Source organism: Molothrus ater, chromosome 20, assembly GCF_012460135.2.
Source record: "Molothrus ater isolate BHLD 08-10-18 breed brown headed cowbird chromosome 20, BPBGC_Mater_1.1, whole genome shotgun sequence".
NCBI classification, from domain to species: domain Eukaryota; kingdom Metazoa; phylum Chordata; class Aves; order Passeriformes; family Icteridae; genus Molothrus; species Molothrus ater.
This window is the reverse complement of record NC_050497.2, coordinates 3,577,358-3,601,952: the sequence shown is the minus strand read 5'-3', so window position 1 is coordinate 3,601,952 and position 24,595 is coordinate 3,577,358. Positions and strand designations below refer to the sequence as shown.

General features: G+C 46.2%; 1 protein-coding gene across 1 annotated transcript in view; it reads right to left on the bottom strand.

The window, feature by feature from the left end:
- PAPPA (pappalysin 1) overlaps positions 1–24,595 on the bottom strand; it is a 174,783-nt gene that overhangs the window by 60,632 nt on the left and 89,556 nt on the right. Inside the window, exons 8-10 of the mRNA XM_036393969.2 lie at positions 23,232–23,360; positions 21,561–21,652; positions 8,706–8,902 (exon numbers count right to left, since the gene is read on the bottom strand). Coding sequence (XP_036249862.1) covers positions 8,706–8,902; positions 21,561–21,652; positions 23,232–23,360 — 418 coding nt within the window. The remainder of the gene's footprint in view (positions 1–8,705; positions 8,903–21,560; positions 21,653–23,231; positions 23,361–24,595) is intronic.

The window sequence follows — 24,595 nt, the reverse complement described above, 5'->3', positions numbered from 1 at the left end:
CTGAATTTAATAGGAAAAGGGAAGCTGCAGAGAGGCACCAGGGGAATGTGGAGGGGGGCTCAGAGGAGCTGCCCTGTGCTCCAGAGAGCAGTCACACCTCAGCTGGCAAAACCTTTCAGTTCCCACCCAGCTATCAGCCCTACATCAGTGGGTATTAATCGAGATTTAAATCCTCTGGCTTGTTTTTCAGTACCTGAAGACATGGCTTGCAGTATGCAAATCAGAAGGTTCCCCCTTGCTTCACTGGGCTTTTCCCACTGAAACTGCAGAGTAATGAAACCACCATGCTGCAAATAAATTCCTCTGAATGAGCTGGACCATCCAGGCAGATCCACAGAGCAGCAGCTGCCTCCAATCCATGCATATCTCCACCCAAAAAAAAGGCTTGTCTGGGGAAGCCTGTCACTCTCCTCTCACCTTGGAGCAATGCTGGTTGCTCTGATAAACCCCCAACTCCAACAAATTAAGCCAAAATACTTGGAGCATTTAGTCCTTGATGTCCCAGGTTTGTAGAGGAATTCAGAGGAACTTCCACCTGCTCCCAGAAGTTGTTACTGGAGGAATTAAAGTGTTGTGTGAAAGAGGAAGCTCAGCTTCTTCAGCCTCACTGCCTTCCAGGAGCAGGCTCTGAGAAGATGGACTGGCAGCAGAGGGGGTGGAGGAACACCCAGCCACCAAGGCTCAGCCTTTCTCACCAGGAACAACCTCTGGGAAACAGGTAAATTTCCACAGAGTGAGGCTTTCCCTCTCCAGCTGCTCCAGCTCACTGGGTATGCACAGTGACAGAGCAGCTCTGCTGGAAGGCCAAATGTTTCGAAGGGATTTGGATGGAGAAAGGTGTGAGGAAGGTCATCATCTCTACCCTGTGCTTCACCTTCCCCTCTCTGAAGAGTGGCTTGTCTCCTCTGAGAGTGATGATGCAAGGGCTAATCACCAAAAAAATGGAAAAATGACATTCACAGCCAGCAGTGCTAAGTGTAGGGATTTTGGCCCAGTTACCAAAATGGCTGAGCCAAACTTGATGTTCTCCCGAGCTGAGGGCTTCTCACAGAGAGGAGGTACATGTGGGGACAGATAATAGCACTGATCCTGCAAATAACCATTTCCTGGCACATGTGAGAGCTTGGAGCCAGACCCTGAGACGACAGTGGAAACCCGGTCCCCAGGAGACTCCTGCTGATAGCACAGGGGGAGCTGGGCCACTTACCAGATGTGAATTTGAATTACCAGGGTGAATCATGTCTTCTTATCAGATTCCCCACTGAAATGACCTCAGAGGAAAGAGTAGTCCTCCAGCTTTGCAGGCAGCACTTCCAAAAGTGAGCACAGATGTGGGGTTCCTCTAGAGCTACAGCTGCAACTAAGGCAGCACAGCTCAGGAGAGAACTTGGAGCAGCTCAACAGGGCATCCAAATGGTCCCCACTTTGTTGTTTGCTGGTTTGATTTTTTTCCCTCACATGTTTTAGTATTATTATTATTATTATTATTATTATTGCTGATTTTTATTTTCAGGGTTAGGTAGGGACAGAGTGAATGAATTAAGACACTTTCAGGACAAACACCATCCTCTAAAACCATGCCTTTTAGAGCCATCTTAAGATGAACACCCTGAAATTCATTGGCATTCAAAGTACGAGGTGTCTTATGACAATGTGGGCTAAAATGCCCACGGTACTCCAAACAAGTGGTGCAGACAATCCTTCATTTTCAAGAAAAAAAGAAATTCTTTGCTCCTGGCATGAGAAAGTTTACTTTCAGCTTAAAGAAATGACCGTGTGGTTTTGGGGATGGCATTCCGTTCTGCTGGAGAGCAGCACCCTGCCTGCCTGTACATCCGTGGTTTTGTAGCTACATTACAACCCTGGAGAGCTCTGTTTACATATTTGACATGTTTCCTTGTGCAGAACATGAAACCAAATTACAGTGTAAAAGCCATTATGGCTTTGGTCTTGCACCCTTTTCCATCTCCCCTTCTCCCATTGCTTGGTTTAGATCTATCTGGGCGTTTTTAACTGTGCCGGGTCTCCTGGCACTGCTTCAGACAGGTTTATTTGCTGTTGCACAGGGAAATCAAGGAAAAGCTGGTGAAGCCACATGCCAGGGAGCAGGGAGAAGATGGGGGGTGGGATGAGAAATGCCGAGAACCCTTCATGCATGAACAAAGCAGACGTGTCGATGCATTTATGCAAAATCATTCTGCTCTGAATGGAGAGGGACCCAAGACAAACAACCCGGATGGGATGCAGGGGAGCTATCCCACGCTCACGGCTGGACATGCTCTGCATCCCAAGGCTTGTGAGCAGCAGCAGCAGACGGGGAGAGTGGCAGGTTGAGGGGCAAGGGCAGAGCAGGGGGGGTCTCCTTTCAGAGCAGTGCATGTTAATGAGCAGTGCCTCTGTCGGGGGGTCCGGCTGCCCGGCTCGCCAGTGCCAGGGGGGTCCAAGCTGTTCTCTATTGATGCCTCTAATCTGGGTGGGTGGCTGGGTGTACAGCAGATATGATCATAAAATGGTAATTTACTTCCTAAAGGAGCACATAATCCCTATTGCTGCCCAGGACAATATTCCTTTCTTGCCTTTCTTCTTGCTTCTAGAAACAACAAATGGCATGGAATTCTGCTCTCGTTTCATTAGTGGTAAATCTCTCTTGGTTCTAGGAAGACGGGACCAATTTCCGGCACCTGAGGATTTTTGGTTTGACCTTCATCTCTGAAAAAGTCGGATTGAACCTCTCTGAGAGTACGGTTGGCTGCTTTGCTCTCTGCATCATTCTTTGTTTCTTTTATCTATTTTCTCTACAGTACACAAAGGGAACACAGTGTACCAGCCCCTGGTACTCACTGTTCTGTTTCCTTTAGATGACTTGCATATGTGCTCTTGAAAAATTATTCTAAAAACCAAGGGGGGGAAGGGAGTGGAAAGAAAAAAAAAATATCCCTTGAGTGTTTGTCAAAATTGCTTGGAATCTCCTCTGACATCTCATTGTGTTCTCTCCGTCCTCCCCTTACACAAATCAGCCAGAGGCTACAACATCAGCCATGGGGTCTGAGCTTTACTCCAGCCAGGAGCAGAGGAGCACTGGAAGCCATGGGGGTGGAGGGGATCCCTGTCTGTCCCGGCTGGGAGCAGGCAGCCAGGTGAGGGGCAGCATCCTCCAGCCAGCTCTGAACTGACTTTCAGGGTAACGCTCTTCCTCAGCCAACTCTCTGCAAATGAGCCTTTTCCAAGCCAGCCAACCTAGAAATCCTATTTCTCATTTCATTTAGCTCCCCAGAATGCTGAGATCATTCCTGAGTCATGGCACTGATGGCATATGACGCATCCTTGTAGCATCCCTCACCTTGGACCCTTGGCATGGACCACCTCCTCCAGCGAGGCAGAGCAGCAAAGCAAACGTGCAAATAAGGAGCAGTGGAGTTCCTTTGGCAGAGAAGTTGCAGAATCCAGCTTTCCCAGCAAGTCAGGTGGGAAGCAACGTTTCCAGCCATTAAAGCAAGGAGATGGTGGGACAGTTTTCCAGTCCTTTTGTGCTGGGAAAGAACAGCCAAACTGTGCTAGGATCAAGACTGATTAATTCCCAAACAGGATGATGTGAGGGGGCTGACAGCGCTAAAATGCAGATTTAATGACTTCAAACCCCTCCAGGGCTCTGCTCCCAGGCAGAAACTCTCAGCAAGACCTGAACAGTTTTCTTTCCATCCAAGTTAGGAACATTGCCCTTTCAAGACATCCTGAACTTCCTAGTCCTTGGGAGATTTAGGCTCAGTAATGCCCAGTGCCTGCAATGTCTCTGAAGGATTTTGAGGTCTAATCCTCAAACAGTAGCTTCACCTTTCCATGCTCCCATTTCCACCTCTATTAAACAGAACAGAAACCAAGCAATGTGGCTGTGATAAGGCTTAATTAATCACTGCACATGGAAAAAAAGGAAAAATATGAAAAGTATCATTACTTCATCCAAGGAAGGAGCATTCCAGCCTGATTTTGCCTGACAGTCAGGGCCAGGCTCATGACGCAGCTCTCCGGCCTCAGGCAAAAGACCAAATTGGCTGGTCTGTAGTTTCCAGGGGAAATGAAGACAAAATTTCGGACCCCTGGAACTAACTTTAGACTGGGAGACTGTGTAACCTAAGCTGAAGCCCTTTAGTGGATCAGCCAGTACTGGAAATGAGCTCAGCCATGCACAGCAAACCTACATTCCTCCTGTGACAGCCTGTGCACAGTGTCCAGTTCAGCTTTTTCCAGAACTGGTCTCTGATCACTCATGGTTCCTCCATTAATGGTTTTGCTTAGTGGGATTCTGCCCTCATCCTCCAGAGCTTAGTGGTTCAAAGTCTGGCTCGGCTATAAATAACAAAGACATTTGCAAAGCAAATCATCTTATTAAAAATGGGGATTTTTTATCCCTCCAACCACAACAAAACTCTTACCGTTGAAGAGCAACAGGACTTGGCTGTGAATTGGGAAGTTCAAAAAGGGCCACTTGCAGAGCCGACAGACAGACACCCTCCCTCTTCTCAGCAAGATCACCCCAAAGGAAAGGAATGGCTTCTCCATTAAAAGTTGCAGGTTTCCTCTCTTTCCACTCCTGTTCAAGATTACTCTATTTGCTGGCTCTGCTGGATCTTTGGGGAATTATCTTCAGCATTATATTTATTAGACAGAATAAAACTGCATGGCAGAGAACTTCATCATATTTCTTTTTAATTTTCTTATGGTATTTTCTTACCACTCTTGGAGCCCTTGCTCTACCATGTTATTTCTTTTAGTAGTCAGGATATTTTTGTGCTCCTGTCTTCTCCTTTTGTGGGCTATTCCAGACACAGTGCAATTCTAGACATCTTTGCTGCTGGTGGAAGGTTTGCTGCAGCAAGTCTGGATGAGTGCAATTGTGGGAATGGTAATGGGGCAGGAGGGGGCCTCTGTTTGTGGGAAAGATGTAATAGGAATCCTCTTCCACAACTTCTTACTCCACAGAAGCCCCTGTGGGGTACCCAGAGGAGAACAGGGTGTGTTCTTTAGTCCGGGAATGAAAACGAATCCCAGGATCTGTCTGTGCCCAGCAGCCTTGGGAAAGAGTCCCCGTTCTGTTAACTGTGCCTGAGCTGTGTGGCTTTTTCCATCATACACTGGAAAACCAAGCTCAAACAATGGCATAGGGCAAAAAAAAGTTATATATATATATATGTATACATGCATGGATACTTGGTCTAAACAATTTCTGCACAGCTGGGAGGAAATGCAACAAAATGCAGTTCCTGGGGGATTGTCCCTCTAAATCACCAACAACAACAGCCAAGTCTTGAGCACACATGGCTGTGACAGGAGTAACAGGGTCAGGGATCAGCCACCTAAAGACCCTTCCTGTAATTCTCTGTTGTAAAGGCACAAAGGGAAGCTTCAGGTCAATCAGTTCTCCAAAAGCAGGAGTGCCACCAGCAAGAGGAAAGGAGAAATGGCACCTCCAGTGTCCTGTGGTCAGCCTGCACTCATCTGCCTGTGCTCTGCTCACCCCAGCTGCAGCATCCCTCCTGGAATAGGCCTGTCAGAGGCTTCCTCCTGAGGCCTTAGCAAAATATCCAAATCCTCCCTGCTCTGATTGACTCCAGCAAGAGAGACTAACAGGAGCTAATGCACTCACCCTGTGCATAAACTTGGCAAAAGAAAACTGATGTGCATGGAGAGAGGCTGTTTGCAAACTCACAGCAGAAGAAAGAGGGGGAAAAAAGCCAGCTCAAGAGTGAGGAAAGCCATTATTGCTGAATTCCTCCTGCAGCTGACAACAGGTACTGAGCAGCATCTGCTTCTAGGTCTGTGTAAGACACGAGATCAGAAATCAAACTGCAAAACTACCCTGCACTGATGCTTGCATTTCTGTGCTGGTGCAATGTTGCTGACTGGCCCTCTTTGGCTCTGAATATGATGCTGTCAGTACTGAGAATATTTCTTAATCAGCACTGAAGGGCGGCTGCCAGGAAAGTAGAAGTGGCTGTCTCTCAGTCCTGCTTCTGCAGAAAGGGCGATTGTTTAAAGGGGGGGCTGTTTGACCTTTCCATTTTTCAAATCTGTATCTCTTTGCCAAGACTGTGTCATTCTTTGTAAGCGTTTTATTGTTCAAAACAAATCTTATACTGAGAACTTTCTTTTTTATCTCCCTTACTATGCTGCCAGTCGGCAGCCTCACACTAACAAGTGATGTAAGAGCCATCTCAAACTAATAACTAAGTATCTAAGGCAAAGCCAGCTGCAGACATGGGCAATGTCTGCAGTGAACTGAGCAAAGGGGTCACAGAAACAGCCCTGCAATAACAAGAAAGTGCTCTCCAGCTTGTGCTTATCAGCAATCCCCCAGCAGGTAAACAAGGCACATGGGCAGATATTGCTGAGAGATACCACCACAACCAACCAACTTGGGATGCAAACTCCTCAGAAAAAGCCTTGACAGAACTATGACAGTCATGCAGAGAACCTGGCGTTGAGATATCTAAGGATGAGAAACATTTTAAGTCAGGACGTGCTTAAAATGTTTTAAAGCGCCTTGAGAACGCTGGGGCAGGGATGAGAGGCGGGGATGGCTGACAAACAGGCAGCTTATGTATTCTGTATATTGCTGGGCACTGCACTCAAACATATCTTTCATGGCATTCCTGATGGGAAGCCAACAGAAATACCACTCTGATTAATCAGGAAGCTACCCAGCAACAACACGAAAAGTTTGCACAAGACCAGCGAGCACACAACCTACTCTGAAAGGTATCTGGGTGAGGAAAGGTGCTCTTTTCATCAATACAGAAAACCCCTAAGGCTCAGTGATTGTGCAGATAATGAAGCCAAACATGTTTACACACCAGTGATGATTACATGCAGCGATTAGAGGAGATCTTAGGTTAATTTTCATCTCCACAAGCTAACAGACTGGTGACCTGCTGCCCCACCTAACCTCTCCGGAGTGACAAGTCAGGTGCTTTCCCAAGACAACTGTCTTGTTCCTGGGGGGAAACAAAAACTTTCCCATCATCCATATGATTAAAAAGGTCAATGAACCCCATGCACTCAAACTGGTGTAATAGGACCAGCTGAGCTAAAGCAAAAATTCTTTTTGCTGGAAGTAAATAGCACACTGTTATCTCCCCAGGGGCCAGGCAATAACAGGAGGCATGTTCCCATTCACTCTGCCAGTGTGTGATATGCCACTGCTCTGCCTATAAATACAACAGCTTTTTTTGCCTTTTTTTTTTTTTTGGCTTAAACAAGGCTGTGACAACTTCATCTCATCTGGGTACAACAAACACGCCTGAGTTGTGGCTACACAGCAGGGCTTTGTGTTGTGTGAGTGTGTGGTGGTGGTTTTTCCACCACAGGACCATATGTTACCTACTCTGTGGTGTGGCTGAGCTCCTACCAGTGCTTCAGAGAAAACCAGGGCAGCTCTGGAGCAGCTGCAGGGGGACAGAATGCCTGGGGACAGGCCCAAAAAGCAGCACCTGAGCTGGAGACACTGGCCTTTGGTCTGCACAGGGAGCTTGAATGAGAAAGAAGTTGTGAAGGCACAAGCAAGGGTCCAGAGGAAAGTTCCTTTTACAGTGTGGAAATAATAAATGAGACAATGACAAAAAGTCAATACTGGGCTCAGGATTCTGTCTTGATTCTCTGCCAGCTAACCACGCTTTGTGCATTTAGAACTGACCTGGTCATTAATTTGTTACAGACTTGTGCAATGTGAGCAAGGCCAAGTCTCTTGCATAAAGATGTTTTCTCTTGCAAGCCAACTGGAAATGCTTAACATTTACTATTCACAGAGAGATCTGTTTGTCATATCTGTGACACGGCACTCCTCTCTGCACTGCCCACTCAAGACACCTCTTGGATAATTAGATTCTTAGAAAAACTTTTCTGCATCCAACCAGAAGTCAGCCAAAGTTGATTAGTGTGATAAGTTCTCTGTCTCTAGTAAGGGATAAAAGTGGGAGCTGAAGGAGGAATATACAAAGCAGCTCTTATGTATGAAGAGCCTTTCCCTCTAAAAATCATCAGCAAGCAATGTGGGCTTTCCCAAATCAGGTTGCATCTGAACTGCTGCATCTGTATCATGTACAGCTCTGTTTTCCAGACATCTATCTAAAGTTTTTTTTGAACTCATTTGGATCTAATTCACTCAAAAAGACAAAAGGTAAAGTTATGGTAACCGGAGCTATTTATGTTACAAAGGAGACATAGGAGAAGGGGGTTAAAGCTAATGAATGGCTTTGGGAATGGACAGGACCTTTCTCAGAATAGAACAATAGGGTGCTTTTATGGAACCGGGAGGCAGAAAACACAAAACTATTAAAAAAGAAAGAACACTCTTTTGTATTATTCGGCATTAGCCTTCAGAACTCATTGCCACAAGCTCGTTCCCTGTGCTTGCTGTGAAGAGCCCGTCTATCTCTGAGGTGATGATGGTTGGCAGAGGTGACTCCTGCACAGCTCATTCAATCAACCCAGCCACAACTTCAGCCAGTTCCAGTTGGGTGACTGGCACTGAATTTCAACTCATCACTACAAATCAGGCTCAGAAAGAGAGAAGCTGCTGCCAGGGGCCATCCTTGGTGAAGGAACAAGTGAGCAGGCAGGGGTAACAGCACCCCTGAACGCTGACCACTGAGCTCCACCTGAGAGCTCCTTGCTGGACTTCCAGGAGAGGAAGAGGAACGTGCTGTCCTTACCTGGGTTGCTGCTGGCTGGCCAATGACCACCCACCCTGGGCACTGCTGGTCACTGTGGTGTGAGACAGAGACGTTGGAAGCCCACTGATCCAGGAAGCCTTTGGGAGTGTACACGCCGCAGTCTTTGATGCTGGTCATTTGCTCAAATTCCTCACAGACTCCATCGCCGTCGTGGAAATAGCACCTGCTGGGTTCATCTGCCAGGGGAAACAGAGAAAACAAACTACACGTGTCTGCAGGGTAGTTCCTAGGTCCTGATACCATCAGTGGTCTTGTATCTGCTAGGTCAGGTCACCTTGAGTGGAAGCATTGGTCACTTCTAGGTCATACCAAGGTGATTTAAATAAAGCCAAGCAACAATAGCCAACTTTTTTATTGGGCAATTCCCTGAAGATATTTCCTAATGTTAGGGGGGTTCTGCTTATTTTCATCTATCTCCTTTTAAAAGAGATAGAAGAAAGCAGAGACAGAAAACACATAGAGAGGCAAATGTGGGTGTTGGCATAATTCCACTAGCTGGGGTGGAAAAATGCCAGTGGAGGGTTCGGTCTAAAATGTTTCCCTTTTTTTGTTTTTAAAAGATATCTGCAAATCAACAACAACAACAGCAACTGTGGCTGTAGAGATGGTGAAAACTGCCAAGTTCACAGTTGTAGTGACCAAAGGGCCAAACAGATCTGTTTATCCAAGGCAGATACAGTACACGCAGTGTGAGGGTGAGTTTGCCACATAAACACACAGCTTCAACCAACATGACTCAGATTTGACCTGAAAGGATCAAAAGCAGCAGGAGACTTTATTATCCTTGCCCATTTATTCTGTGGCTTCTCTAATGAGACTGCCAACAAAGATGCCAAATTTTTGAGGTTGTTTCTGTAACACTGGCCCATTAAAAACTGAACTGAGATCCATCTACTCTTTTCAAACAGACTGCATAGCAATAATGACTTTCAGTCATTAGAGTACTCTGTGAAATGGAAACCTTTGACCTGTTGGTATCCTATTTTGTATTGTATTATCATTGCCAGTCCCCAGAGGTATCCAGTTCTGACAGCCTGTTGTATTTTTGTCTGGCAAATAAGCCTGTTGAAAAAAAGGTAGGAAATTAGCCAGAGCTGCTTGCTGGACTGATGGAAAGCATCCCTAAGGAGAATCCTGTCGGTAGCACTGGACTATCATGAGCTAGGTGTCAGAAAATCCAAGGGCTGCTCAATTTTGAGCTACTTCCAATCTACTAAATCCCCTGTTTATTTTTTCTCCTGGTTTACACAGTGAAATACCATCATGAGCCAGAAAACATCAGTTTATTGCTAGTCAATTATTTAATGACTTTCACTCCTTTTCCTCCTGTGCAAGATTCCAGGTCTTTAAGAGAGGGTGGCTTTGAAAGAATAAAGAAGTCTATCAGGGAAAAATGTCATTATGGTTTGATTTCATCACAGCCTCTGTGGACAACTTGTGTACATGGATAAACATAGGGAACTGTGTATTTGACAGGCCAGAGCTCAGAGCTGGTGAAAAGGAGCACAAGTCTGGAAGTGTTTCAGCTGTATGAATGCAGTCCTGAATGAATTTTCCCAGGGTGGCCAAACTTCTTGCCCTTGCATGTCACATCTTAACATCTTAATTTGTCTGGGAGACACCAAACATATATCCCACCCCCCAAAGAGCTCAGAGGAGAGCCTGGGGGAGTTTTCCCAGACAAGAGATGACAATGGCTCCTGGGGTGTCTGGGTGGATGTGCTGATGGGCCCTAAGGCAACCCAGCAGTGCTACCCCCATGGGGCTCTTTCATCCCTGGGAGAGCCATGCCCTGTGTCTGGCCAGCTCAAGGAACGGGTGGAATGAGAATGTCACTGTCATGGCCATGGAGAAAAAACTCTTGGCTCCCTCACCTTATCCTTCTGCATCTCCTGTTCTGCTCCTCTCCCACATCAAGGCATAAGTCAGGTGTTAGGACAGTAGGGTACAATTAATTGGCTTACCCACTATGTCCCAGTTAGAGCGAGAGGCCCAAAAGAAATCTCTGAGAAACGTTCAGCCCTAAAAAGACTGAGATCAGCAATCAAAAATCCTCAAAACCAAATGCCAAACAGACGCAAATATGTATTTTTGGGAAAAAAGCATTTCTTTGTCATTTTATGAAAAGAGGCTTATTTGTGAAAAAAGTGGTGGGGGGATGAAAGGAAAATACCTACCCTGTTAAAAAGACCTGACCTTCAGGCTATAAGCATATGCAGAGTCAGATATGCACACGTACAGTGAAACATCACCAGCCTGCTGCACACCCACGCTGACAGAAACACTGACACACAAACGCACGGGCGCTCCCTTTGCACATCCCCGACTCAGCCACCCCCCCATGCAAACACCCACAAACTCACAGCCTAATTTTAGGCACATGCCTTTAGACAGTGTTTCCCGGCCTTCCCAAAGCACTGACTTCTTTTCACGACAGGCACTGAAGTAAGCACAGCATTTATAGAGCAACAAACTCCTGCACTGGCTCCAAATGCGGTGATAAACGTAATGGGCTTCTGATAAGATCATGTGTTTGGGATAAAAGAATACTCAAGGCCTACTTCAGCCCAATGACTTAATTCATACTCACATGGAGGGGAAAGCAGCCTTTGAATAGCTGTGATCCAGGACAGTGTGTGATCCTAACAGAGGCTAATTTGTTCCTGATTATGCCTAAGACCCCAATAAATCTGTCTGCTCAGAGTCTGCAAAACCCGAGGGAGGAACCGAACAGAGAGCCTGAGATGTCTGAATTAAATGGGGGCTGCCTAAATGATTAACCAAGTCCTGCTGAGCTGCACTGTCATGAGCTCTGGAGCAGTGCTGGCCCTGGAGAGCCACCACATCCATGGGACAGCATAGATGTCATGCACAGAAGCTGAAAGATGAGGCACCCACTCACCTTTGTGTGCTCTGAAAAATGATGAGGGAAACTGGCTTTGCAACCCTGGTTACTTTTAAGGAAGATCTGTTGGTCTCACTATTGACTCAGTGTGCAGTGCTCTGCATTGAGGGGAGTGCTGGTGAGAGGAGGGGAAGACCTTTCCTGCCAGTGGGCTTCCCAATTCGAAGTGATGGCAAACAGGGGATTGTCATTAAATCCTCCCCAGGCATGAGGGTACCAAACTGCAGCAGCCAAATGTGGTGCATCACTGTGTGGGCTGCCAAAAACTAGCAGAGGCTCTTCCTTCAGGTGTTGAGCACCAGCTCTGACTCCAGATTCCTCTGGTGGTCTTGGATGACTGGCAGGTTACATGTTGGGTTTTACATTTTCATAAGCAAAGCACAACCAGATTGTTTATTCCTACAGCTGCCCTCACAAAATAAAAACTAACAGGCTTTTTCCCTTTTTTCAGTGGTGGGAACAGAGCTCAGTTACATTCATAGAGTCCTACAGGCTCAGAGCCAGAGAGGACAGTGTCAGGAGTGGTGTATTTCTAGGAATGAGTAGCTAATGGATTTATTCCTATAATGATGCAAAATGCTTTTTCTGTTCTCTTCTTAAGTACTGTGATACTAAATGCTTCTGTGGCCTTGGCAACATGAGCTAATTTTTGTCTCCATAGAGGTCCAGAGGCTCCCAAGACCTGGTGATGGTCAAGGATTGGTCATGCACGACCTGTACCATGGACTGTGCTCATCAATGTTGTGGGCTTTGCTCTCCAAAGATGAAGCTGATTTGAAGGAAATATGGAAGAAAGGATATCTTATTTATCCTCAAGGAAGAAATTACTTAAAAAAATTAAAAAGCAGTTGCCTGGAAATCCAGCTGAAATCTAGAACAGTAAAATGTCTGCAGGCATAGCACCTGGCAGCAGGAGAGAGCATCTCTGGGGGATTAATAACAGATGCTGGAGGATGCTGAGCTGAACTCAGGGAACACATTTTCATTCAGGCAGCCCAAGCTCCTCTTCCCTTAGAAAGCTCTTACTGAAGGCAGAAAAACATTAGGGCCAAACCAAAGTTCCTGTCTTGCCCTTGTTTTGGGAAAAGGCAGTCTCCAGTTCAGCAAAGATTTCTGTGACATCTGGGAAACCTTGAAGGAGGCTCTGTGGCAGCATCAACCTGGAGAAGTGTGACTTGAGGAAACAAATTGGCAAGACCTGTTTTGCTAACTCCTGAAGTCAAGCTTTAAGATCCAAAATAGTCTTGGGGCTCTTGTGTGCTGCACCAGAAAATTATGCAAACTCCATCTCTCCTTGCTTCCTAAGCTGCCTGAGCACAGTGCAAGAGGCAGCATTTTGTACTGAAATACAGATCCTTCCTCTGGGGTTCAGAAATGAAAGGATGCTTGAGATAACACAGGTGGTTTAGTGAGCACTGGGAAGCACCTACAAGAGCAGGCCTGGAAAAGCAGGTAGCTCCCCATCTCCTTTAGCAGATTGAGGAAAAGCTGGAAAATCATCAGCAAAATGAGTGAAGCCTTATAGAGGGCCAGCAAGCAGACATGCAGGATATACATTTATCTGTGATAGGCAGCCTTCCACTTCATGAAATAAAGAAAAAAAGAGAGATAAAGAGATATAGGTTCATAGCACAGGGCACATCCTCAAATGAGGCTTTGAATGTCCGAGCAGGGTCCTCAAAGTGCTGGGGACAGACACTGGGGGCAGTTTCCTGTTTTCAGCCAGGACTCAGTGATTGGCATCGGCATAGTCTTCTTTTTGTGCAGTAACTACCATTTTTTTAAAAGGCCAGACAAAAAAAAGGAGTATTTTTAAGCTCAGCTGTTTACTTAGGGATGTTTCCAACTATAACATGCCTCATGCCACATAACTATTTGTCCAGAAAAAAAAAAAAGAAAAAAAAAAAAGGTGGGGGCAAAAATGCAGAAGCATTGTCTCAGAGTAACAAATTTTTGGAACAGAACAAGATTTGCATTTTAACTCCTGAAAGGTCTGTCCAGAGGTGTGCAGGCTTTCAGACATAGCAAAGGCCAAACCCCAGGCTTACCAAAGTCAGCAGCTTCTGCAGAAGCAGGGTTTTACCACCACGTCACTTAATCGGCATCTCCAGCACTGGTGTTTATGTTCACACAGAGGAGGAGAAATGTATCCAGAGGTTTCTATCACAAAAAGGGAAATAATTCCACTGCAGATCACATGAACTCGGCAGCTGAGTGACCGCAGAACCTGCTCCATTTATTTCTGTGGGAGTTTCACCTTTGGCTTCAGTGGGAAGAGAGTGAATAATATGGCCTGCTTCCAGGATATCTGCTAATCTCTTCTTTAATATTGAAGAAGGCAGAGACAGAGATATTTCCTGCTACTGTAAAATATTCAAGAGTTACTTTCCTTCCTGGATGTTTTGATTGAAAGGAGGAAAACCATTACATGGAGCTTGGGCAGAACTTTCAGAATAAAGTCACATATCAATAACTGGTGACGTCTTCCTCCAATGAAATAAAACAGACACCTTGGAAATGAAGGCAATGTGGGTGTTGCAATCTACTGCGGAACATCCAGGGGCCTCGCAGGAGGCTTTCTTTCTGTGGATATGACAATCATGTCTGAGCATCTCCAGAGCAGAGCAGGCAGGGATAATGCCTTTGCAGAGTGAGGCTCCCTGGTAATTCAGCTGCTTGTGGAAATGCATTCCTGGGCGTGACTGGCTTTCTTTGTGTGGTGGGACTTGGCTCCTCGCTATGATATAGCAGTCAGAGCACCAGAATTATGCAATTGATCTGCCTGCTGCAGACAGATACAATTACAATTCCCTTGCACAGCCCAGCACTGAAATTTGATATTGCACCTCCAAGAACATGAGTCTTTGTCACTTAAGAGAAAGGATATTTCCCCTGGCTGGCAGTGGTAGCAAGACCTTGTCTGAGCTATCACTGCCAAAGTGGCCATCCCCAACCCTGGCAACGGCCAACAGGACCCAACACAGCCATCCCCAACCCTGGCAACAGCCAACAGGACCCAACACAGCCATCCCCAACCCTGGCAACGGCCAACAGGACCCAACACAGCCATCCCCAACCCTGGCAACAGCCAACAGGACCCAACACAGCCATCCCCAACCCTGGCAACAGCCAACAGGACCCAACACAGCCATCTCCAACCCTGGCAACAGCCAACAGGACCCAACACAGCCATCTCCAACCCTGGCAACCAGGCATGGCCAACAGGACCCAACACAGCCATCTCCAACCCTGGCAACAGCCAACAGGACCCAACACAGCCATCCCCAACCCTGGCAACAGCCAACAGGACCCAACACAGCCATCTCCAACCCTGGCAACAGCCAACAGGACCCAACACAGCCATCTCCAACCCTGGCAACCAGGCATGGCCAACAGGACCCAACACAGCCATCTCTACCTGGCAACCAGGAATGGCCAACAGGACCCAACACAGCCACCTCCAACCCCTGGCAACCAGGAATTGTTGTAAGAGCAATAACACATATGTTCTCTTCCTACCTCACCTTGTTTCCCTCCCTGGATGACTGGATAAAACAGTGCCAAGAAGATTTTGATATTATGCAGATTTATCAGCTTAAATTGGAAACTGTTCAACTGAAAGTCTTGAGGTGTCTGCCACACAAGGGAGTATGATGATGACCTCCATGATGACCAGGAGAAAGGTGGCCAGCATGGCCCCTTGAGACACCTGGCATACTTCTTTGGGAGGAGGAACACAAGAGTAAAAACCCAGAGGTGCCATTCCCCAGGGAAAACAAAGTGCTTGTTTGTACATGTGGTTTGATGTTCCTGCAAAGGAAGGTCTTGTGCTCAGACAGAGACAACAACTGTGCTCTGAGCACAGTTGTTGTTGAGTCACAAAAGATGCTCTCAGGATGGGAGCATGACCAGCTGTGGAAGCCTCTCAGATCCACAGAGGGTAATGTGAGGGATGCAACAAGCAGAGGAGTAGTTCTCCTGCTGGACTCTCATTGTAGCTGTGTCCTAAAAACTAAAGCTGGATTGAACTGGGTTGGAGTCACTGGCCTAGGGAAAAATGCAGGCAAATACCACTCCAGCCCACATTCTCCCCCACAAAAAAGCATCTGTCCTTTGTATTTTGCTGCCTGAGATGTCTGCTCTCTCTGCTCTGTGGCTCAGCTGGCCTTCCTAGGATTGCACTATTAATGATGACAGTCTGAAAATCACTTTAGGAGACTTTACGAGGATGCTGTGATTACTAACTTGCCAAATGAGTGCTTAGACATTTCAGAACATGCAGCCACACTTCTGCAAGCTGCAGGAAACAGTCAGCTTCAAAGTATTTGCCTTAAGCTGAAGGAGTCACACAAATATCATCTGAATAACCCTGGCCAGTAAATTCATGACTATTTGCCATGAAATTCTGTTATAGAACTTCAGCTGCTTTAACAACAGCAACACTCTTTCCCAAGCTCCTTGGTCAATGCTTTCACCTTACTGATGCCCTGGGAGATGCTGAGTTTCTCTTGCAAGGTGGCTCTGTTTCTCCCATGCTGTTGTTCTACTGAAAGCCCTCGGCAGGGTCAGCCAAGGCCTATTTAATGCTGGTGAAAGAAGGCAAAATCACCATTAGCTGCTGCATGGGGCCAGGCTTTGGGCAGCCAAAGCTGTGTTCCTGTGCAGTAGTATGAGGAAGGGAGGGGGAGAGGATGGGAGAGCTCTCAAAGCATGCCCACAATGAATATGGATGGTCATCCATCAATTTATTTTAAGCACATTACTCTCTGTCAGAAAGGGAAAAAAGGAAAAAGAAAGAAAGGAAAGAAAAGACATATAAAATTAGGTTTGTGTCACTCATTTAACACTGCAATTTCCCCAGAGGATTATGCACCAAACAGAGATAGCAAGCTCATGAATATTAATCATTTCTCTGAATGCAATGCAGCCCACCAAACAATAAGATTAGGGGAAAGTGCTATGCTTAATTTATGGATAATGGGAGAGGTAAAGGATAGAGCTCCCACAAAGGTAAGGCTCACAGCTGGAGGGAGAGGCCTCTGAGGAGGAGGAAGACAGATCCAGATTTGTAAGGTAGCAGAAAAACATTTGGGAGCAAGCAGGAGCAAAAGAAAAGGTGTTTAAGGATCATTGTCAAATTAAAATCATACTTCTCCCTGAACAACCACTGGTGACTAATGTTTCAAGCATGCCAGAAATTGGTGGTAAATTCAAGAGCTAGATATATTTATTTTCTCTTTGCCTCTGCTCTGTGTCTTTTCTTTGTATTTTATATCCCTGAGGCCCTGATCCCACACACCACTGAGATGTGTGTCTAACCTGAAACATTCCCATTCTTCAGGGTGACCACTCCCATCTGGAAGTCAGTAGAAGCACTGCCCTGTTTTGCTGTAAAAAGGCTTTAGCGAAGAGTCCCTTATAAGCAAAGGAGATAAAGTATAGCAATAATAGCACCAATAAGATGTGACTGAAACCCCTATAAATTACCTGGCAAACTTAAGGGGAGATAGAAGTTCTGGAGCTACTTCTCAGCTGTGTTTCAATGTGTCTATCAGTCTTTACTCATCTCTTTTCATATTACTTTCTCTTCCCCTCCCTCCCTTTTTTATTGATCTCTGCATCTTTTTTATTATATCCTTCTCTTTCTTCAGCACTGGTGAGCTAAATCAATGCATAATGCACATCCCACTCCACAAAAGGAATGCAAATGAAAGCCGGGCTCTTTTTCAATGTCCCACATCTATCTGGGTGTGCGGCGCTGGCGTGTGGGAGAGTGCACGCCAAGGACAAGGTGCTCAGCTGCGCCTCAAACACCCATTTCTCAGCACTCCACTGGGAATGGATCAAGTGCTAAGCCCTGGGTTCCCACCACTGTGAGTCATAACTCTTACAAATGGGGTCTGTTTTACACAGGACACGTCGGGTTGAACTTGGCTGAGATCCGCGGTAACCGCAAAAATCTGTTATCCCTGGAGTGATCAGGGCAAGGTGAAAGGAAAGCAGCCCAGGGGTAGGAGAGGGGTGCATCAGTCACACCGACACGGCTTGGAATCACCTGTCTCCTTCCCATCAAAAGGCAAAGTGAAACTTTCCCCGTGGGACCAAATTCTGTGTGGAAAAGATAAAAATATGCAAAATCTGCTACAGGAAGCGGCTGTGGGTGGGGGGAGAAAAGGTAGAGATGATAAATTTGACAATGGGGAAGGGCAAGAGTGCTGCAGAACTTAAAAAACGGAGCACTGCCAGATGCTTCCATTAATTAATTAATTAATCTCACTGTCGCTCTTCAGCATGTTGCAGGAAGAAAATGCTATTAATCTTTTCTGTTTTCTGTTGCTCGGCTTTGTGCTTGGAGAAGGCCAGGACAGCCTGACAGTGAGACCACACAGTTTTCTTCCCTGCCTCCCTCCTTCCTTCCCCCGCGCCCCTCCTCCCTGGCAGAGCAGATTGATCCACTGTTATCTGATTAGAGAGGAAAGAAGGAGGAAAAACAAAAGCAAGACAAAAACAATAAAAAAGAAGTGTAATTTTATTACAGGCACTAGTGCAAAGTGTCTTGAGAGCCTTGTGCCATTTAGTCAAAGGAAAGTTGGACCAATTAAAAAAGCCCATAAACCCCATGATCCTAAAAGGCAAAGGGAGTGAGAGAGGCAAAGGGACACCTGCAAACAGGCTGCCTCCATCCCTGGAAATATCCAGAACGCAGCTGAACATGACCCTGAGCAACATGCTCCAACTTTGAAGCTGGCTCTAACTTTGAAGTTGGCCCTCCTTGGACCAGAGACCTCCAGAGACTCCTCTGAACCTAAATTATTCTGTGATTCATGGCTCTGAATCTAAAGCCTGGTGGTGCTTGCAGGCTCTGTTGTATTTTTCTCCACCAAGCGAGGTGACTTGCGTGGTCTCTGCTTTAGGAGGCAGGAGCCCACTTGGGCTTTGCTATCAAACCTCCTCCTCTGGAACCCGCCCACGACGCCCCTTCAGCCCTGTCTTTAGCAAACAAAATGTTTAGCAGTTCTTTCCAGCCACGTGGGACCCAATCCTGCAGACAATTTGTGACAAGCATTGCATTCACTGTTGTGGTTAGATTTGCTGAAGTCTAAAGAATGCCTTGTGGTAGTTCAGAAACATGCCTGGAAGAAAGCATTTGCAAGATCAAACCCTGAGGCCCCCGATTCAACAAAGCCTCTGAACATGTGTTTGAGGCTCACTGAATTCTTTGGTGAAGGGGAGTGATTCCCGGGGCTCTGAAGAGCTACATAATACAACAAGAACATCACTGAAAAAATAACACTCTCTGAAATAACTGCTTGTTGTTCTACAGGATTATAACATGTGTCAGCCTTGTAAACATGGAAATAAATTACACTTATTTTTCTGTGCTCCTGAAATGGGCACCCAAGAATTCTGTATTTTCCAGGAAAACACCCCACCAATGTCAAAGAAGACTTTTGTTCAGCTTAAGGAAGAGGAGTAGGTGTGATATTGTTAGATTGTGGAGAATGCTGAATTTCTGCTCTTTTTTTACTATTATTTATTATGTGATATGCATAGCCACTCACTTCCCCAACATCTTTATATTTTCTGGTGAGATTTTAATGCTTGATATACCAAGCAGAATATAAATCAGCAGTGTTCATTTGTCTGAGAGACAAACTGGTCGTGTCTCCTTAGCTCTTGGGGTCATAATTCATGGTGGTCCAGCTACCACAAGAGCCAAAAGGATGTATTTCACAGGTATTAGCTCCTCTGAACCTGTCTTAGAGACATGAAGGCAGTGTTTGCCTGAGAACAGCACTGGGGCTGCCCTCACAGACCCTGCAGAAACACTGAGCCCATCACCACCACAGCAGTCACCCCAGCACAACTGTAAAGTCACACAACCAAACATTTTTAAGGTCTCTGTTCCTGCACCTTCCCTTTGATTCAGCTAATTTGATTCATCTGAGTCCCTATATTCAATATTTCACAAGGAATTTGATATCATTTGTTTTGTAATCCAGGATCTGTGCAAACCACAACCTTCCAAAGCCCGTGACAAACAAACAACTATTTTTGCCCCTGGAATTCCCCTCTCCTTTCCAACACAAGCAAATCTGAAAACCCACTTCCTCTGTCATGGAGTAGAAAAATCTGTATGTTTTAGTTGCTTCATTTTCTAGTCAGACTGCTGTCAGACAGTTCTGTCCCACACTCTCAGGAAGCTCTGTTGCTGCTCCTGGAGCTGGATGGGGGGTGAATGGTTGGATGATGGTTGGGTGGATGACACAACCGGACTCTGTGATCTTAAAGGTTTTCCCAACAAAACCGATCCCATGATTTTATATAAAAAGGCATAAAGCAGAGTGTTGCATACCCCTAGAACACCACTGTGTGGTCCAAGGCTTGGGACACCCCACTCTCACTCCTGTCCATGGACTTATTTGGAGCATTTGCAGCTCCAGCCCACATCACCTGGTTTCCTGGAAAACTGATGGGCACAGGGGAGGACCTGGGTCATGTCCTAATGAAATGCTGGGATGTGGTCAAAGCGCAGACCTGGACCAAGGAATTCAGCCCTGCTGTGGAGCAGGGTGATACAGACACAACCATCCAGCACCATCCCAAAGCCTTGCTGGAACCGGCCTCACACCACGCCTGATGTCTGCGGAACCCAAAACATTTGCGTAAGTGTTTATCCCACTTTCAAAATATTATGACTAAAATCTTGCAGTGCTTGGGGCTCTAAGGCAGCAAGTTACTTGAAACACAAATGTAACTTCAAGACCACCAATTGTCGCAATTAGTCTCGGCCATAAATATCCCTGATTTCAATAGAACTATTTACATATGTAAATAAGCACATCACCAAATCAGGCCTCAAGTCTCACTCCCAGTGTGGGAAGCTGAAGTTAAAATGTAGCTGTTGTGATGAGCCAAGCAGTCCCCAGTTTACCACCCAAGGGAAACATGGTGCCTGTGAGGTCCATTCTACGCTGCTCCAGGCACAAGAGATAATGGTCAAATTGCCAAAAAGAGCAAATTTCAGACTTGCAAACGTTACAGTATCTGCTGAGGACTGACGCCCTGAGCTGAAGGCATGGGATTACTACATGGGGCAGGGTGTTTGCTTGGGCAGTCCACATAAGGAATCTCATAAAATGTCTGGAGAAAAAGCGGACCCTTTATAAACATTAACTTTGGTTCCTGAAGCTTTGCATGTTTTGTTCTTTCCCAGAACTCACAAACCCCTGGGTGGAAAAAGCAACCCCACAACGTGGGGCTGCTCCACAGAAGGTGCAGTGTAAATTGGTCTCCATTTCCCTTCTCTGTCCCCAGCATTCCTAGAGAGTTTAATAAATATGTAAAGCTCGAAACTGCAGCCCCGATAGCTCGAGCATCTTCCGGCCATTGTGCTTACAGGTTTTGCTAATCAGAGCAAACCAGGCTTGCAAATGAAATCTGATTAAGTAGTTTTCACCTCTGAAAAAGGGGATTAGCCAGACCTTTGATCCTCAGATATTGATTTGCAACTCAAAGGAGGTGTGACCTCAGCTGGACTTGCTTCTGGTCTCAGTCCCTTCCCCTTTCACTCCTCCTCCTGTTTACCAGAAAAAATCAGTTCATGTCTTCTCACGTAGTCAGATCTAAAGCCTATTGAAGCCAGTGGAAAACCACCCACTGACTTCAATGGGCTTTGGATCAGTCCCACAATGGCTGACTTAGCCCTAAGTCCTGGGCTGTTTCAAAGCCAGCAGAACCAATTTCCCATCAAAATGACCAGAAGCTGGGAAGATATGTTCACCTTTCAAACCTACAAATTCCACCTTTTTTCTCTCTCCCATGACAACTCTTCAGCTGGAAATGCTGAGAGCGCTGCTGGTTTTTCCCTTGCACTCTGCACTGGGTTGCTGCCCACCGTGGGTCTGAGGGCTCTGAGCCAGACTTACCGATGCAATTAAAGGACAACTCCTGCAGGCAGAACAGGGAACAGCCATCGCCGTTTATCTTGTTCATGTCATCACATTCTTCCCCCAGTTCTCTGCAGGCAAAAAGCAGTCAGCTGGCAAAGTAGCATCAACTCGATGGTCTGTGCAACCCCTCTAAAGAACCCCAAAGCCCCAATATCTGATAGATACAGCAGCTTTGTGTGCCCACCCCTAAAACACCTCTCCCTTAAGGGAGCCTCCTGGCTTCCTCCTTTTCATCATTCCTGGTTCGCAGGCTTGCCTGGCCAGTTCCCTGCTGCACATGTGGATACCACTTGCTGTACTCTGATGAGGATATGAGCAACTTCCTTCATAGCTGGTGTGGCTGTAGCTCAGCAGGTGGGGAAAAAGAGATCAGGAATCTCTGAAACTCTTTGTATTAAATCTGGAAGGACCAGACCGTGACCCCAGCATGGGAATGACAAGGCATAAAGCCTGGAGTGTGGCTATTCCAGGTGGCAGAACTCGGAGGAGAGCAGTGAACAGGGAGCAAGGGGTGTTGGGAACGGAGCCCTGCCTAGTGCCAACCCGCACGGCTGCGACAGCGTGTGGGGACAAGAGTGGGAACCAGATGAGAAAGGGGCTGCCACAGCTGCAAGTGGGGCCACAACCAACCAAGCTGTGACACAGTCTGGTTCCTGCTCGCTCCTGAGGCAGCTCAGCTATTGTTTGACACTTGCTGCAAAGCCACAAGTGAAGTTTGAGGAATGTGCAAACATAACAGTAGCAGAAAAGTTATGTAAAGCAAAATTAATCTGTCTTTCTCCACTTCTCTTTCCAGGATTGCCCTGGATTCATATGTTGTTTGATTGTTTTCTTTGCTTTCCTTGCCTGTTGGGCCTCTTCCTGCAAATATTTGCTGCCAGGTATATCATCTGACAGAGTTGTGCTGTGTGATTGCTGATCAGCATTATTTCAAGCAAATAATACTGGCTGGATTAAGCACTTGCTTGTTGTTACTTCCATAGTTTAAATAATTAAATTACCTAATGCCAGGAAGCTTTGAAGCATCAGCCTTAAGGGCCAACATAGTAAAGGAAAAAACTCTAACATAGTTGAGAAGGATTGTTTTACATTTTCAGTGGCCTGGGGACTGCTGAGAGAGGGGAGCTGATTGAGAACATGCAATTCCCAGCACTCTCCCTCCAAGGCCAAATCTATCACTTCCAAATGCATCCCAGCTCTGGTGGTCAGTCAAACAAGGCGTTGCACCAGGACCTTGGCCCCAGCACGTGGCAGGGTTTTACCCAGCTGCCACACACATGGGGCAGCGTGGAAGGCTGTGTGAGTTTTTCCAGCTCCAGGTCTGTGCAGGAAATGTCACATCCATGTATAAAGATACAGATACACAGGGAAACAGCATAAACAGCACAGAGCGTCCTTGCCTATCGATCCTGCTGTCTGGACTCCATTATCTGTATCTCTGTCTGTATCTCCTGGTGCCAGGAGAGAAGGGCCCACGGTACAATTAAATGTCATCATCCCGGTAATCATCAAGCATGTGAGTCATTATCTACAGATGAGAGCCAGCCTAACCTAAGGAGACACCAGAGGTCATCAATTCCTTCCTAGCCTCAGACTCTGGCTGAGGAGATGTGCCCAGATTTATCTGTTTGCTCGCTCCAGACTTACATTTGGATAATCCCATCTCCACAGTATCCACTCCCAGAGATATAAACGAGGGCAGGGGACGGCTCGCTCTCCTCCATCCCGGACACAACGACCACCTGGTATCTGTACGTGCTCCCGTCGCTCAGCTCCCTGCCAGACAAAAGGAAAGGCAGTCATTTTCACACAACAAAGGCAGCAGCAGCAGCAAAGGGCAGAGAAAGAGGGACTGGAGGGGGTTTGGCTGCCAAAAAAGCAAGGTATAGCTCAATCAGCTCCTCCTGGCGTTCCTACCTTGTTTTGATGGGATTAATTTTTGGTTGGGTGTCTTCTTTTTGTGAGCACAATCAGCACTACCTTTGTCTATGCTTGATTTATGCACAACTCTGAAATAGGTGCAGCTCTTGACCACCTGATGGCTAAACCATTTCCTGATGGAAACCATTATTTTGGTGAGGTGCTGCTTACATCTCCACCTGCTGCAGAGATGGCATTGCAGTGACACGTGGCAGTGCCAACCCTCACCATGAGCAGTGGCAAACACTGAGAGCACCCCCAACAGTCAACAGTATTTCAACACCTGAGGAACCAGCCCTGTGCCTCACTGTGTTCAGCCTTGGACACTTCTGTTCCACGTCAAGGACAGCACTACCAGCAAGTCTGTTCATTTAAGGAATTTAAAATACCCTGTTATTCATTATTATTATAAATACTCATTATTTCCTGAGCAGCCTTGAGCTCAATCCAACAGCACCTGGAGCCTGGATTAGTGTAAGCTGAGGATGTTTCAGTGATGGACAAATAAGTTATCCACATCAGATATGAGCATTAAAACAGAAGAGTTAAAAAGTTGGTTTCTTCCAGAGCAAAAAATAGGATCCACACCACAGCACAGGATCAGGGTATTAGCACTGAAACATTCACAAAAAGAATTAGCAAACTGTTACATATTTATGCAAAGCCATAATTACCTAAAACCTGTGCATCTGTAAATGAGGAATAATATTTTTCATATGTAATATGGGAATAAAATAATCCTAATAAAAATGTTTAGCTCTTTCACAATGTCTTTTACACTATGAAGACTCAAAACCTTCCTCAAAGAAACTCATTTGTTGTCCTCATTGTGCCGATTTGTAAAGCCATGGAGTGGCCAAGGCGAAATGATTTGCTCAAAGTCATCAATCAGGTTAATTGCAGAGCAGGAAAGGCAACCCAGCTCTTCCCCAGGCCTGCCAGTCCTCTGCTCACTGTGCTCACATTGCCCCAATTACTGACAGCAATATACATGGCTTTTTGTCACAGGAACTTGGTCAAAAAGCATCTACTAATGAAGTGTGTACTACGAGGAGATAAATCTACTACGCAGAGCAGCAAAGCCATTGAAG